At 38.1% G+C, this 17,601-nt stretch overlaps 1 protein-coding gene across 5 annotated transcripts in view; it reads right to left on the bottom strand.

Moving 5' to 3' along the window:
• YLPM1 (YLP motif containing 1) overlaps positions 1–17,601 on the bottom strand; it is a 98,707-nt gene that overhangs the window by 15,684 nt on the left and 65,422 nt on the right. For 2 of the 5 annotated variants that reach the window (XM_054448448.2, XM_063651863.1), the window contains 3 exons: positions 14,280–14,410; positions 8,174–8,356; positions 7,347–7,848 (listed from right to left, as the gene is read on the bottom strand). The exons of 1 other annotated variant lie outside the window; for it this stretch is intronic. In XM_054448448.2, coding sequence (XP_054304423.1) covers positions 8,210–8,356; positions 14,280–14,410 — 278 coding nt within the window. In that variant the 3' untranslated portion in view covers positions 7,347–7,848; positions 8,174–8,209. 2 more of the 5 variants (XR_008493655.2, XM_054448449.2) reach the window with 2 other exon arrangements.

Below are 17,601 nucleotides of genomic sequence, written 5' to 3'. Positions count from 1 at the left end.
TATTTTTCCATAAGAGTGAAGAATATTCCTACATGTCTAATCTGCAAAGAAAGTAAGTTTCTGTTGAAAGAATACAACTAAATATATTATGAAATTACTGGCCAATTCTCTCATTTACAGTTATCTTCCTGTCCTTTGAAGGCATTTGAATTTGCTATGCCTTAAGTATTGATATGCCACCAGCTGGAAGATACAGAGGTAGGGAAAAAGCAAACACAAGAATTGGTTTTATAAATCATACACATATGAACCTACATGAATTAATTTTATACTTAAAAATCACCAGGTCATCAATTCTAAACATACTTCTTGAGTAGCAACTATATGTAACAGATACTGCATATTATGTGTTACAAGGATGGAAGATGAGTAAAACATAGTTCTCACCTTCTAGGAGCTTGAATGTAAGTGGGTAGGGATGGGGGGGAAGATATATAAGCTACTCTACTAGAAAGGCAAATTAAGAGAAGATGGTAGGACATGTACAAACAAAGCCTGTGAGAGCTGGGAGGGAACAAGATGAGGAACAGATTCAGGGACGCAGTACCATGTGAGCTGGGCCTTTGGACAGTTTCCCCCACCACCAATCTTTTTTTTGAGATGGAGTCTTGCTCTGTCACCCAGCTTGGAGTGCAGTGGTGCAATCTTGGGTCATTGCCTCCTGGGTTCAAGTGATTCTCCTGGCTCGGCCTCCCGAGTAGCTGAAAATTTTTATATTTTTAGTAGAGATGGGGTTTCACCATGTTGCCCAGGCTGGTCTCAAACTCCTGACCTCACGTGATCCACCTGCCTCGGCCTCTCAAAGTGCTGGGATTACAGGCATGAGCCACCGTGCCTGGCTTTTTTTTTTTTTTTTTTTTTTTTGTGATGAAGTCTCACCCTGTTGCCCAGGCTGGACAGCAGTATCAGCTCACTGCAGCCGAGATTTTTGTTGCCCAGGCTGGTCTCTAATTCCTGGGCTCAAGTGATCTGCCTGCCTCAGCTTCCCAAAGTGCTAGGATTACAAGTGTGAACCACTGTGCCCAGCCAATAACGATAATATCTAAAGGATGAGAAAAGGAAGGCAGAAACAATAGAAACCCCAGGGAATAAGTCACACAGTGCGGCTGCAGTGTAGTGCACATGGACAGGGCAAGAGGAATCTGGAGAAGCAGCTGGGATCATGTTACTGACAGACTTTAACGCCAAGTTGATGAATTTGTCCTTAAAAAGATCAGGAATGGAGCACTACCAAGTGAAGCAGGTAAGATGCTCATCACTGGAGTGAAAGCAAATGGACGAGTTACATAAGAAATTACAAATTAAAGAAAACAAAATTATTAATACTTCTGTAAGCTATTTGCACAAAAATACACAAATGATTTTCTCTACTTTGTGGAGAAAACTCCACTGCTCTTGTACAATCACTGAATCCAATACTCTGTTAATTTTCAAGCTTCTGTTATTCATGAGAATTACCCAACTAAGTAGTAAGCGTTTAAGAGGGATCCTAGGTGTATAGCTACCTTATACTTGTGAGAGTTTAAGGAAGTTGGTTTCAGAAGTAATCACATTGTTCCTGATAGTCATATCAGAATGTATTTCCAGGTCCACAGAGTTTAGTAAATACACACATGTCCACTTGCACACGACACACAAAATAAAGGAGAATTCGCCACCCTAGAATTTATGAAGGTCCTCATAAAGGAGGTATTGCAGTTAAGAAAAAACAAAGTGCCAGGTTATGGACCAGGAAACCCAAATTCTAGTCTTGTTTTGCCACTGAGTAACAGTGAGACTTTGAGCAAGTCACTTCCCTTCTTTCAGTCTCAGAAACCTCATCTGTAAAACAAGAAGGATCTCACCAGAACCAACTCTAAGGTCTAACCACTTCTCTAAATATCAAAGGTTTCAAGCTGGCAGCCCACAAGTCAGATGTGGCAGGCAGGCTGTGAGGGCCAAAGCACTCACAAACAAAAAGAACCTGATGCTGAAATATTGGAAGATCTCACATAAAAATCCAGATTTTTCACTATTTGTTGAAAACCCAGGAAATCTGGCAATGTGAGACCTACATCCCCACATGGCCACAATCTGCTATGGCTGAGCAGGTGCTGCTCCCGATTGACCTGACCTATCTAGTTGTCTAGTTTACCAGTCTCCACCCTCTGCCTTGCTCATGTGTTACCCGCCTGAGTCTGTGACCCTTGCCATACACATAGGAAACATTCCCTGTATTTACTCACTCTACAGATATACGAGCCATGCACTGAGCCAGATACTGTAAAAGAAATAAGCATCAGACATATCTACTTGAGAAATACAAACTCACTGTCAGAAATAACAGATCTGAGAGTGGAATTTCAAGTTATGGCAGAAGATATTATTAGAATCTTTCAAATATGGTAAGAGATGGATCTGTAGCCTAGATCAGTATTTTCAGGAAAAGGAGTACGAATATTTGGTAAAAAGTTCAAGCTTCTTAAGTAGAAGACATAAAGTCAAGCCTTTCCCTATACAGTAAACCATTAAGTCCACAGGCTCTTTGTAGGATCACAAATGCAAGGCACTGCTGGCAGGCAGAGGGCTGTACATGAATGCAGAAGCTCAGCCCCAGTCATAAAGATGCTCCTTGACTATTTGAAATGTGAAAGCAATGGACCTGAAAACTGAGAACGGACCAGTCACTGAGGTGCACGTGCATATAAATATCCAGGTTCTGAGAACAGTGACCTAAGGTATTAACTCTCAGTCACGTGTGGACCAGGGGATCATCAGAGTCTCTGGCCATTCTGGTTCTCTAAGACACATCATGGTTCTTTGCTTTGTCAGACTCCTATCATGCAGAATTTTCCAGGAAACAAGATGTGCCTTCGTCATGTCAGACTCCTGTCATGCAGAATTTTCCAGGAAACAAGATGTGCCTTCGTCATCTCATTACTGTCATACTGTCTTGATAGTTCACCGCTGTGCTGTGCTGGTCCTTAAGTGCTTGTCATCCTTTGAGTATGTCTATGAAATGATGCCATCGGTATTTTCCTTCATTGCTAGAAATCAGGCAAGTACAGGAAGCCGCAGAATGACTGAGTATATATGAAATTCATAATTTACAACAGCAAACGAGAGCATGAATACCCATTAATAGAGACTCTGTAAGTTAAAATGATAGTAAAGACATAAAATATTCTGCAGCTGCAAAAGAGAATGAGTTGGAAAGCTACTCAGCAATAAAAAGGAATAAGCTATTGACACACATAACTTAAATGAATCTCAAGAAAATTACGCTGAGTGAAAAAAGCCAAAATGCCAATCCCAAAAGGTTACATACTGTATGACTTCATATTTATAACACTCTTTAAATGACAAGATTATAAAAATGGAGAACAGATTAGTGGCTGCCAAGGGTTAGAGATGGTGGGGTTGGGGGGACTAGGAGAAAGGTGCAGGGTGGTTACACCAACCTACATATATGAAAGAATTGTATACAAATATACCCATACCATATATTCCATGCCATGAAAAGAATAGAGATGCAGTTGAAACAATTTCTGAATTTTTTCAGTAAACCTCTTTATATTATGAAGGTACATTTGGAAAACTAAAGAGGGAGGTGGGGGGGGAAAGAAAATGTGAATATTTTATATATGATCTGAATGACCTCTAAAACATACTGGTAAAGGAAAAATAAGGTAGTGTGTATACAAAAACCAGGTAAAAACACTAATACTTAATGTTTATCCACATAATTTTTCTCAATTAACACTGGTTGCCTCTACAGATGGAGTCGTGGGAGGCTGAGGGTTAAGATGAATGGGACACTTGAACCTCCTGAGTTTTATACCTTTATGAACGCATTATTTATTCACAAAGTTACTTTCTTCTTGAATATGTGAAAATCAAGGCAAATCAATGATTCTGTGCCCTCACCTATGTTTATACCTGTGGTCTGGCAACTACTTTCTGTTACTACTCAACCCCCTCTAAGTACTAAATTACCTTTTACACCTGAGCTTCTCAAGCCTCCATACTAGTTCTGAAAATCAATGTTACTGGTTACCTGAAAATGCTTCTGAATAATTACTCTTTCAACACACTGTACTATTACATACGACATAGCTCAGTCTATGATAGCTGACTATAAAACGTGACAACTGTCTTCAAGCCAGCTGGATATTTTTAATTTCAAAAAGAACACGTGAGAACAAGTGAAAAAGTAACGATGATGACTACTGATTTTTGAGCTTTTACTATGTGCTCAGTACTGTGCCAAGTAGCTTACACGCATTATCTCAATGTTTAATAGGTGTGTTTTGTTATTTTCATTCTATAGGCAGGAAACTGAAGCTCAGATAGGTTAAAATATTTCAGCCGGGCACGGTGGCTCACGCCTATAATCCCAGCACCTTGGGAGGCTGAGATGGGCGATCACTTGTGCCCAGGAGTTCAAGACCAGCCTGGGAAACATGGCAAAAACCAGTCTCTTAAAAAAAAAAAAAAAGGCTGGGTGTGGTGGGGCACCCTTGTAGTCCCAGCTACCTGGGAGGCTGAGATGGGAGAATCACCTGAGCCCAGGAACTTGAGGCTTCAGTGAGCTATATCGCGTCACTACACTCCAGCCCCTGAGTAACAGAGTGAGACCTTGTCTCAAAAAAAAAAAAAAAAAAAAAAAAAAGTTGCTTAAGGTCATACAGCTTCTAGGAGAAGAACCTGAACTTGTATTAGGGTCTGTGAACACTAAAAATGAGAAATCATTCTCCTTCTATGGCTTAGTAAAACTTACCTCAGCTGAGAATCTGTTACTTTTATAATCCTAGGAATTAAGCCAGGCTCTAGACACCTTTACCAAAATATCTGCAATTTGCACAGTTAGCAGGATAAAATACTTAATACAAAAACTGAGGGGCCTAAAAATAAGAAAACCTCAGTTGAGATTCTTAGTCAATCCAATAAAAAATGTAATAGTTGATCTCCAGATGAGATGGCACCTACTCTGGTTTGCTCAATGATCAAAACTCTTTCACGAGGAAAATAAATCCAACCAGAAAATTTAAGATTTTATCTTTGTCAATAAACTTCTGGATTGAACACTGATATCTGAATCAAATTCAAACTTCTAGAAAATCATATGGATCAACTGTCAATAGACTACTTCTGTATTATTATTAATGGCTTCTGATTTCTGTAATCGGTCCCTGAATATTTCAAATATGGCACTTTAAATATTCTCAAACAGAAAAATTTCTGGGTCTCATCTACTGAATTCCTCACACAGGAAGTTTACAAGTAAAGTTGGATCACTTAAGTGAGAGATTTCACTTTTAGTTTAAAATGTCTGAAATCATCCTTTACAGAGCTGACAAAAAAAAAAAAAAAAAGCTGAAATACCCACCAAGGTATCAGAAACCTTTCCCAACATAAGATTATTTTAAGTAACATGACACCACAAAAGATTTAAAATAAAACTCATATGATTAAAACCAGCAACTTTCTAAGAGAAAACAAACAATGTTAATAAAATTAAAATAAAATGCTAGCAAACAATGGAATCCAAGATTGGTCCTCTGCATTTCCAGGACACCTCTTAACAAACTTAAAATATGGCATTTTCTACCCACACCAAATTTCTTCTTCAAGATACCTTGGACTTCCTATACTATACTGCTTCTAGTAGTAATGTAAGTGCAAGAATTTTGTTAAGTCCCACATTGGACTAGCAAAATCAATTATCAACTGGCTGTCTCTATTACTCTTTTTGGTGCCAAATCTTTTTTCATTAATCTCCTTGCATGAAGGTTGTTATACCCGTTTTCTAAAGTAAGAGCACTCTATGTTCATTCTCTAAGGTCACATAATCTGTATCTTCTGAAAACTGGCAGAGGCCGTTTCTGACTATGTTAACTCTTCCCCAGCTCCCCACCCTGCCCTGGTATAAAAGCACAGACATAAAGCCATGGCTGTAAGGTTAAAACACACATACGCAAAATTACCCATGATTCCAAGTGATTCACGGATAATCACCACTAATTTCACTGGCATTCTGACTACTGTCAGTTAGAACATCACAAGGTTAAGGACAACTGAAATAAAGCATCCTGCAGAAGAACATATCGGCCTCCATTTCGTCTGAACTAGAGAACACATTATGGAAGTTTTGTTTTTGATAATAGGCATTGGGTGGCTTTTGAAAGTAGTAAATGAGTCTTTGTACAAACAATAATTCTATTTGGCTATTTTTGCGACATATCTTCACTCAACATAATAAAGGCTGCTGAGAAAGGTCAGTACACAGAAATGTATTGTAGGCCAATAAGCAATCAAAATAGCTTATTAAATACTACAAACAGCGGAAGTTATTTTATGTAGCAATTTATACATTCAATATTGACTTGTTAATGAACTTAAAGTCTCTTTTGCTTAAAAATTCAGATTTTCAGGGCAGATAAAAGTACAGAAAGTTGTTAGAATTTCCATTAAATTAGGGGTATTCAGTACTATAATATCAATTTGTTGAACCCAAAGTGATACTATTCAAATGCTAGTAACTATTAGCTCTATTCATACAGTCTTTAATGTAGGTCATAAAAGTAAAGGATTTTCATCTGTGGCCTGAAAGAGAATATTTCAAAATATTGAAGTCTTCAGTGAACACATTTACAAATTGCTGAGTTGGATTACAAAATGCAAATGCTGCTTGAGGAAGAAGGCTCTCTCATCTTCTTTCATGCTAAAAGATGACTTTTTTCTTTGCAGGATGGGAAGAGTCCCTTTTCTGTGTTTAAATAAAAATAATATTTGGGTTTTATCTCTGTATGTTTCTGGGTTCCACCTGGTATTAACCACAAGAGAGGAAATTCTGTGCAGAAGGCCATGCTTTCCAGTAATGAACAATCTGGCAAGAACTTGAAAACCTGACAGGCTTAAAGGTTACATGCCAGAGTGCTCTGCATCTTTATACTCTTTCCCTGCAATCTTCATTTAAAAATCCACAATTCAAGTTCAAATGAAGGCAACAAGCTTGAGTTCCACAGAATACATCAGTTCTGTCTACCAGGATTCAAAGTCAGATCAGGAAAAAATAAAAACCTAACATAGCATAAAGGCAGAAAGTGAAAAGAAGAAGGAAGGAAAGAAGAGAGGGAAGAACAGAGAGGATCAAAAAAAATTTTTAAATAAAGCATCACGTTACAGAATGGATATGCTCCAGGGAACTGATAAATATTTGAACTTGGTTTATCAGTCTTCAAGACACAAAGATAGAGAAATCAGCTATACAACAAAGACGAGTGTTTTGAACATCATTTGAACCCTGTGTTTTACAACATGTGCTACGGAATCATTGAGCCATATAATATTCAATGAAAAAGAGGTTTTGGGATGTTCAGCTAGCATTTAATTAGGACATAACCATATTTAAAAAGCAATTAAAAATAAAATTCAGAAAACAAGAGAAAAGGGCCCATGCTGTATAGCCCATGAATCTCATCGGCTTTATCATGAAAGTTTATTGTTTTTAATCCTAGTACAATCAGCTACCAGTTACATACAGTAAAAAACAGAAACAGCCACAAAGCAATGATGACAGTCTGTGACATTGTACAGTGGAGGAAATATTCTCAGTTGGAATCCTCCAGCAGACCCCCGCCTGGCTTCAGCAGTTAAGCTATCACTCCCTCCCTCCCCAAAACAGTTAAAAGAAAAATTAACGTCTTGCTTGGGTACAGCAAGATTCTAATACCTCTTGGGGACACTGGAGAACTTTAAAAAAAACTAAAGCAGTAGAAACAAAACAAGAACTGAAATGTGGAAGCAAGGTGACACACAAAGAAGCTCCGTGAGGCCTTGGCTTCAGACCACCTCAAAGCGAACCACCTGGAAAGAAAAGAAAAGGCTGTCACACCTGGAAAGAACAGGCAAAAAGTTCAGTAGCCCTTAGTATAACATCATTTCAGTCCTTCCCAAATCTATAGAATAAGTTTTTCTCAAGGTTTTTATTTTTATAAGTGAGCCAGGTTGCAGAAAATGGCTTCCTTTTCTAACAGTATTGTAAATGTTAACAACTAGTACATACTTACTCTTTCAGAACTATAAAATAACACGAGAAGAGAGCATTTTTAGCAAAATATGCTGTCTTCTTTATCTCAAACCCTTTGAAGCAACCACACAGTAGGCTATTTATATGACTGTGTACTCTCACCTTAGAGGAATAATGACTCCGTTCAAAAACTAAGTCTCATATATATTTGGTTCGATTGAGGGCTTTTTCAGCCAGGTGACCACTTTCATCTGTGATCTTCTCCCAATCAGTCTGTCCGACCACAAAACCTATGGCCCTTTTCCTATCTGCATCCTTCTTCTCTTCCAGGTCTGCCCATCTGACCTAAAAAGAACACAGTATTAGGCTGAGCTTTAGGAAAAATAAATATGCAAAGAGCCCCCTCCCTCTCTGGACAGTCTAAGGGGTAGAATGACTCATTTGAAATCGCAAGTTTAAAAAATTAAAAACTAACCCAGGAAAACTGGGAAAAGCCATATATTTTAAGTCACAGAGAGAAAACTCTCTGGACAATCCAAGTCCTAACCATTCCAGCTCCTGAACAGTTCAGCTCAATCCTGTCCTCTCTTTCTCCTCTGCCATTCCTTTTTATTTAATAATTCACTGACCTCATTTTTTTTTTCACCTGAAAGCAAAGCACTAATCTCTACCTAGTCTTCCTGTCTGTACTCACCCCCTCCAGATTCATGCTGTCAGAGTGATCTTCCTAAAACACACAGTTGTGACTCATTTGCTTTAACTCCTTCCCCTACCTACCAGGCAAAGTCCAAGAACTCAGGTCCCTCTTGATCTGGCCCCAGCTACACTTTCCTGCAACATCTCTGGCCAGTGCCTATGGCATTTTATACAAACAATACAGACTTCCTTCTAGCACTCAGAGTGCATCGCACCATTTCATGTCTCTATAACTCTGCATATATGTACTAGTCATTCTTCCTGAAATGTCTTTTCCCTAACCTTATCCACTTGGCATGAGTCTAGTCATCCTTCCCTGACTTACCCCTTTTTCCTTTGCCAATCAAATAATCACTGCTTCCCACAGTTAACTTCTGGATTTTGATATGTCTGCTTTTGAACTTCCACACTGTGCTATAATTATCCACTTATAGATCTGTCTTCCCTAACAGACTATCAACACCCTAGATCAATAACTGAATTTTATTTATCTCTACACAAAAATATTTCTTGAAATTTAATCTTAGAGAAAACAGTAAGCTGGTATTATTACTTTCATTCATGAGATAAAGAGACCAAGAAACAGACTCAACTGATATAATTCATGGCAAGATTACAACTACAAATACATGGATCAGGGATATTTCCTATTGGTATTCTGATTTTTAAAATATATATATTCTTACATATTATGCTTTTTAAAAATTTTTGTAATTTTTTTTTTTTTTTAGAGTCAGAGTCTCACTATGTTGCCCAGGCTGGTCTCAAACTGCTGGGCTCAAGCAATCCTCTTGCCTTGGCCGCCCAAAGTGCTAGGATTACAAGCATGAGCCACCATGCCCAGTCACATATTATGTTAATATGTTTTTAAAAGTATATGGAGATATACATATTCTATAAAAGTTCAGATTCTTAAAAAGAAACAAACTATGAATCTGTTGCTTGCACTACACAGTATCAAAGACTGCAGAGAATGTATTTTAAACATGGCTTGTGATTTATTATCTGTGACAAGGAGAGAGAACCAGAGCACGGAAAAAACATGCTCTTTACACTGAACCTGGGAATGCATTATTGCTCTAATGTACACTAATTACCATTTGCATGACTGGCAATGAAATAACTAGGCTTCTAACAGTATCACCTGGTCAAAGGGAGGAGCCAAAGTAATAGCAGTGGGAAGAAACTGGTAACATCTGACTTTCCAGAAAGTACGTTTTTAGTGTATAGAAAACCTATGGCTCAATGTCTTTCATGGGCTTTAATAAGAAGCCTAATAAATAATGTGGGCTTCAATATAGAAAAATCTTTGGGTATTCTGCTCATCAATGCTGAAGTACCTATTTTGATTAATTCATATATACAGCCAGGCACAGTGGCTTACACCTGTAATTCCAGCACTTCGGGAGGCCGAGGCCAGCAGATCACTTCAGCCTAGGTGTTCGAGACCAGCCTGGGCAACATGGCGAAACCGTGTCTCTACTAAAAATACAAAAATTAGCTGGGCATGGTGTGTGGTGGGTGCCTGAAGTCCTAGCTACTAGGGAGGATGAGGTGGGAGAATTGCTTGAGCCTGGGAGGCAGAAGTGGCAGTGAGCCAAGATCACACCACTGTACTCCAGCCTGGGTGACAGAGAGACCCTACCTCAATAATAAATAAATAAATTAATTAATTAATTAAATTTAATTCATATATATTCTCTCAGCTCCACCTGGATCAAGCATACACATTTTAGCGAAAGATCATTACGAACTAAGTCTTGGGCATTTATGTGAAAACACACTACTGTGCTCAGGATGCCGTGGGAATGGATTTAAATTTGCTGTGGGCTGGTTACTTTTTCTTTGTTCAGTGGCCAGTTTGCCCCTTATATGGTAAGGCTCATTGAACAAAGAAAAAGTAAACAGCCCACAGCAAATTTAAATCCATTCCCACGGCATCCTCAGCACATAGTTAAATATACCGATCAATCTCACCTTGCTACTTTTAAATCTACAGTTTAAATTCTAAGTTTTAAACTCAGATAAAATAAAGAATGTAGGATTAGAAGAAAAAGTGTGTAGTTGTTTTTGAAATGAGTAGTATGTTTGCGAATAAATGCTCAAGATTTTAACATTGGAATTAGGCCAGGCACAGTGGCTCACGCCTGTAATCCCAACACTTTGGGAGGCTGCGGCAGACAGATCATCTGAAGTCAGGAGTTTGAGACCAGCCTGGCCAACATGGCGAAACCCCGTCTCTACTAAAAATACAAACAAAATTAGCCGGACGTGGTGGTGGGTGCCTGTAATCCCAGCTACTCAGGAGGCTGAGGCATGAGAATGGCTTGAACCTGGGAGGAAGAGGTTGCAGTGAGCCAAAATCACGCCACTGCACTCCAGCCTGGGCAACAGAGTGAGACTCTGTCTCAAAAATAAAAAACAAAAAACAAATGAAGTTGGAATTAAAATATTTTGGAAATTATTGTATTTTGTTAATATCTCTAATTTATACTGATGCTATAGTAAAATTATTTATTTACATGTTGAATTCCTCCACTGGATGTCAGCTCCTTAAGAGCACTCATTCATAGACTTTGTACAAAGACATTCGACATATGGAATGAATAAATGATTACCGAACCACTAAAAATGTAAGGAGCACAATAATGACTTTCAGCTTGAAATGGCTTCTTGAATGTCAGTGTCCCTTTTAATTTTCCTAGAGGTACTTTTGAGACTTACGACATTTTTGCTGTGGTTTTTTCCTGTAAAAATAAAATTGTTATAATACAGAAAAATCTTGACTAGCACTCAAAGGTTTGAGGTACTTATATTTCATCCACTGTCACTATAAATATTTCTAAAATACACAAATTCAGCAGACAAACAAGGGAAATGTTCACCTTCCATAGCCATCAAAGAAATACAAATTAAAGTCCAAGTAAGCTACCATTTTATACCCAAGCAAGCAAACATTTAAAAAGTAAATTATATTTTAAAGCCTAGCCATTTAGGCAAAATTCTAACATAACCAACTCTACAGAACCACCTTTTCGTTATAGAGGAAGTTAATCCCAAGAACCCACCTGATATCTGTAACAAGCTGAATCACAGAAACAAAGAAACCCCAGAGAAGGAATGAGTAATGTACAGCATTCTGTATTCTTTGCTACCTGTAGGATCTCCTTGTGCTCTAATGTTGGTTTTGGTGAGTGGTTCAAGAGTTAAAAACTATCCGAAGTCAAGGTATAAGGCAGGGGAGGAGAGTTAAAGAGGAGCAACTTTAAAGAACTGGAATGTGCACCACTCAGTTCTCTTTGGTCACCCAACCTAACAAAATAAACTGCATGGGATTACATACTCCTCAGTGAAGACAGTGACAGTTACCTGAGTAAAAACAGAGAAAATATTTCTCATTTTAGATTACTCATTGTTACCAGAACTACACTTTATTATTTTCAAGGAAGGGCCACTTCTGCCTCTGTTGGCTCCAGCCTTAAAACTGTAGTAAGAGGTATCACTATAAGCAATCCTTTGGTGATGCTGGGTGCAAATGGCAGTGGGCTCTCCCTTACCCATCCTTTGAAGCTACACAGACAAGGGCAGGCTTTGGAGTATCTGCAGTATTTTAAAAAGCTTCGAAACCTGGATTCTTTGTAATGATACCCATTACAAAGTACACTAAGCACACTAAGGCACTGAGAAAATTCATTAAGAAAGAAATACAAAGAAATGATGCATAAAGATAAATGATGCACAACCTCATTCTTAAGTAAATAAATGAAAAATGAGACACTATTTTTTTTCACGTATCAGATTGTCAAAAGTTAAAAGAGTCTGATAACAGCACTGCTGGTCGAAGTGTAGAAAAACAGGCAATTACTTGCATGTAAGTGTGTAAAGAGAGACATACACACCACAACCTTCACATCTGTACTGGCAATAAATGGAAACACTGTAAGCATCCATCAGTAAACACATTATGGTTTGGATGTTTGTCCCCTTCAAATCTCATGTTGAATTGTAATCCCCAATACTGAAGGTGTTTGGGTCATGGAGGAGGATCCCTCATGAATGTCTTGGTGCCCTCCTGATGGTAATGAGCAAGTTCACACTCTGAGTTCATGTGAGATCTGGTTGTTAAAAAGAGTTGGGACCCCCTCCCCTTGGTTCCTCTCTCGCCATGTCACATGCTGGCTCCCCCCTTGTCTTCCACCGTAATTGAAGACTTCCTGAGGCCTCACCAGGAGGCTGATGCTAGCACCATGCTTCTTGTATAGCCTGCAGAACAGTGAGCCAAAATAAACCTTTTTTCTTTATGAATTACCCAATCTCACGTATTCCTTTATAGCAACGCAAACGGACTATCACAAAGGGACTAGTTAAATAACTGATTGTACAACCAAACAACGGGACACCAAGTAGCCCTTTAAAAAGAATGGTTAGTTCTGTATATGCTTATATAGAAAGATCAAGATGGATTAGCTGAAAAAGACTTGTACAGAACAGTATATACAATACGATCCCTTTGCTTTATTTTGTTTTAAAGGATATACACATCTATCACTTTTATTGAATTCAACATTTATGTAAAGACTATCTAATGTCCTAGCTTCATTTCTCTATTCCCTTTCACAGCAAAACTTCAAAAAGTTGCCTATATATGCTGTACTGTACTTCATCATTTCTTATTCATTCTTTAATCTGCTCCAAACTGGTTTCTGCCGCCTCATCACTGTAGACTGATGACAAACTACAATCATCAGTGACCTCCATGGTGCCAACATCTAGCAGCCATTTATCTGTTCCAAACTTACTTGTCTTTTCTGCATCATTTAAAAACTGACTATACTCTTTTCTTCTTGAAATACCTCTATCTAAACTAAATTTTGGAGTCTGGTGTCCTATTACATTTTCCATTTATACTTTTTCCTTGGGCAAGATCATTCAGTCCCATGGTTTTAAATACCATTTCCTGAAATTTGTTAGTTCAGTCTGATCTCTCTGGTGAGTTTTATACCAATAAATCCAACAGTCATTTTGACATTTTCACTTATATTTCTAACTTAATTAGAAGAAAAATTAGAATTTCTCTCACAGAACTTAAATTATTTCTCTCAGTTCCAAAAATTATGACCTATGACTCCCCCAGTTTTCTCTCTCACTAAATGGTACCACACACATGCAGTGTTCATGGCCAGAGTACCAAGGGGTCACCCTTGATCTACCTTTGGACCCTCTACATCCCATCCATTAAGAAATTCCACAGGTTATCTTCAATACCCTACTCTGTACCCAGCTTTTTTTGCCCCATGACAAAATGGCACAAGTGACTGGCCACTCCCAATGCCTTTAAGGTTGACAACGTGCTAGCCATGTGAGGTTCTGTTCTCCAATTTTTTAAGTTACTTGTACATTTTGATGAGATAATTTATAAGGTATGACTGACTCCTTTCTTGGGATACATGACACAGCGTAAACGAAATCATTCTAAAAATAGCATCCATGTGATTATCTGCCTGTAACTTCCTAAAACCAGATGCCTAAATGGGCCCTTCATTTGTTGGCAGTTATTGACAAAGTCTCTTACCCTCTTCTTCCCAGGCTCAGAAGCACGAGTATCATAATCATCGGGGAGCTGAAGATAATCCTCCATTCTGCTGGCAATGGCCTCCCAGTCACGTTTCCTTTTAGTACCAGTCCTCAAGCCATCCAACTTGTCTGAGGGACAAACACAGAGCCGTAGCATTAAGGAAGAGTGTGAGTTTGCACACGACACACACACAGGGGAAAAGAAGGCTGGAACGCTTTCAGAGGGCATATCCACATTTTTGAGTGCAGCATCACTTGCAGATCCAAACTATCTTCTTGGCTGAGATAATATCAAGTTCTGTGCAATTTCCATTGTTTGGTATTCACACTGGTAGCCATTATGTTTATGATGTTGGTTTAAGAGCAAATATGGGCAAGGCAAGAAAAGGCACTTGGCTCCTGGCCTCCTTGTCCTCCCACCCACCACAGCTCTCATGTTCTGATGGCAAATGCAAAGTTGGGCTTTTCTAGACAGTGTCTTCCATTCTTTTTTTCTTTAACACAATATTAACACCACCCATTTCATCTGCAATCATGTTTGATACTGTGTCATATGAAAAGCAGGTAGTACCAAGAACTTAATAAGCCAAGCTAGCGTTTAAGGTTTTAGATGAACAGGTTTTTTTTTTGGATTTTGGTTGCTGTGAGTGCATTCACCATGAATTAATGTTCATGAATAAGCTGACTATATGAGATCACCACTTTCTTTGCTTATACCATGAAGTTGACCATTCTGAGGCTAAGGGCTAGTCAGACAATTTTACCAGACCTGGTAATTCTTTTTGAACCCTGAATCTGAGGGGGCTAGGCTTTCCAACAACTCAAAAACTGTAATCAATTAATGAATAGGGATTGCGGATTCAGAAATTATGAGATATGAGTTTAGGTGTCTTAAAGAAGAACACGCAATGAAAATGTGTTGAGTCTTTTATTGGTTATTAATAATTGATTTTGAATACTACATGTAGGATATTATGAGTTATATACATTTTTTGCTACAATGAAGCACTAAACTTTTGAATCATCTGAAGTTAAAGAAACACACTAGTATTAGGCAGGCCAATGAAGAAAAGCCTAAAAACTTCAGAAACACAGCATAACCACACTTCATTGAATTCCATAAAGACTGTATATAATAAAAATCTTTTAGACACCACCTTGGAGAGAACTTGGTATGAAAAGTGCAATGAAAGCAGTGGCAGAAAGGGTGAGTTTACGTTTCAAATATAAAAGTTTTACACACAACTAACTGTTACAAGCTTTAAAAACCAGTAAAATTTTGCATTCTTGGCAAAGTTTTTTGTTCCTAAGCCCCTTTCCCATAAAAGTGATTATCATTGAAAAATCAGTAAGGCAAACTGCAACAGTTTATAAAACTCACAAAAATTTTAATCATCTCATTTTGGCAAAATTTTAACATGTATGGATTCCACAGATCCAGTCTTCTAATCTCTGGAATCACATGCTGTACCAAATGGCTCTATCTACGTGTATATGACGGGTCGTATTATACATGATCTTAAAAGAAGTGACCCCCTGACTGCACAGGGACACAGGTTATGGTATTAGAAAACCAATGAAGTCCCACAAACAATAAAACTGTTCTTGGTTCAACAGGGTACAGTATTACCAGAAGAGAAAGAAGCTCCAACACACTTATTAGATAAACCTCAAAGGATTTCCAAACTTAATACGATCAACTTTGACATTAACATACTTCAAAGTAAAAATTTCATATTTCAGTTCCAACAACAGAGCACAGCCAGGCAGCAATACAGAAGCGCAGTGTGAAAACTGCAAGAACTTTTCCTCATACACTGGATATGTATGACAGGAGTTACAGTTGCAACATGGCATTTCAGAAGAGCATGTATTTCTAGTCTGAGCACCCTTGTTGAAATGTTTAATTTGAAATTTTATTGTGCAAATATGTTTAAAGTTTCCTTCTTGGGCTGAAGAAAGGCTCACACCTCTTCCACATGGCATACTGGAAACCAAACACACAGATGGATGGCATAAGGTGAGGGGAAAGAAATCTGGGGTGTTAATTACAGAATAAAGACTGGTGTTCAATACATGCACACTAATGATTTTCAGAGATTTCAAAACATGAAGTTTTAAGATGAAGATGAAGTTTTAAATCCAATATGGCAGGTCACAGAATTTTACCACATATTTGAAACAGTATGTATTATAGCACAACAGAAAAATTCCTTAGATACAGCTATGTATTTTCTAAATGTAAATGGTATTTCTGAAAATCTGTTCAAAGTAAACATACAAGATTATGCACCTATACAAATAATAATTATATTCCAACTCTGAAGAGATGAATCTGTCTGACATGTAGAAAACCAATATACAACTCAAGAGTAGAGACAAATGACACTGAGATGAGAAAAGCAAAAGTACTTTACATGAAGAAACCTAAATTAGGATGGTAACAGTCTCAAATATTCTAGCTTCACAGTATGAGAAACTAAAATCATGTCACTGGAGTTTAAGTAGCTTCAATGCTGAATCCCAGCACCTGATGTGGCAAGTAACAATCCACCCTTGCATTAGGATGCCTGTGTCCCAGCAGGGAAGAACCAGTCTGGTGGGACTGAAGGTGGGCCACAGGCAGCCTTCAACAACCATGCCAGAGGTAGCTCAGGCCTGTTCTGAACTGTTCTAAAATCACATCACTTCCAATTTAACATTCAGGCACAGGCTGAACTGTGTACTATACTTAATGAGCATAGACCAAGAATCTGCAATAAGATCTAACCAGCTGCTTTAAAGACTATAGGTAAGTATGTTCTCACTGGCAGACTCATTTGTGAATCAAAATTCCTGTTTCAGATTCAACTGTTTTCGCTCAACATGTGACACTGCTAAAACTTAATACATTTCCACCCAGTATAATCATTTTCCAAGAGTAATTGGAGAATGTTGGTAAAGTACTCAGAAAAATAAATTGTACTTGGTAATCAAATTATATTAAATTTGTTATGATAAGGAAGGCAACATAAATAGGCTACAAGATCCGACACAAGATCCTCATGTTTTATAGAAGAATCTTCTCAGTTTGCTCAATGGACCAACCTCAAAGTACTAAGCACTTTCAAGAATGCACACTAAATTTGCCTTCCCCTGTGGTGGGATTAGCTCTCAATACAGTGGTGCAAGATACAAGTCCTTACATACAACATCACTGTCACTCTTGTTAAAAAATAATAAAAACCCGACTGCAAATATGTTAAAATTTATTTCCTAGATTTATTACCAGATCTTCAGTGCCTTTCATTGAAATGGTTTATTTAAAAAATCCATTTCTG

Source organism: Pongo pygmaeus, chromosome 15 (assembly GCF_028885625.2).
Source record: "Pongo pygmaeus isolate AG05252 chromosome 15, NHGRI_mPonPyg2-v2.0_pri, whole genome shotgun sequence".
Taxonomy (NCBI): Eukaryota; Metazoa; Chordata; class Mammalia; order Primates; family Hominidae; genus Pongo; species Pongo pygmaeus.
This window is presented reverse-complemented; position numbering and strand designations above follow the sequence as displayed.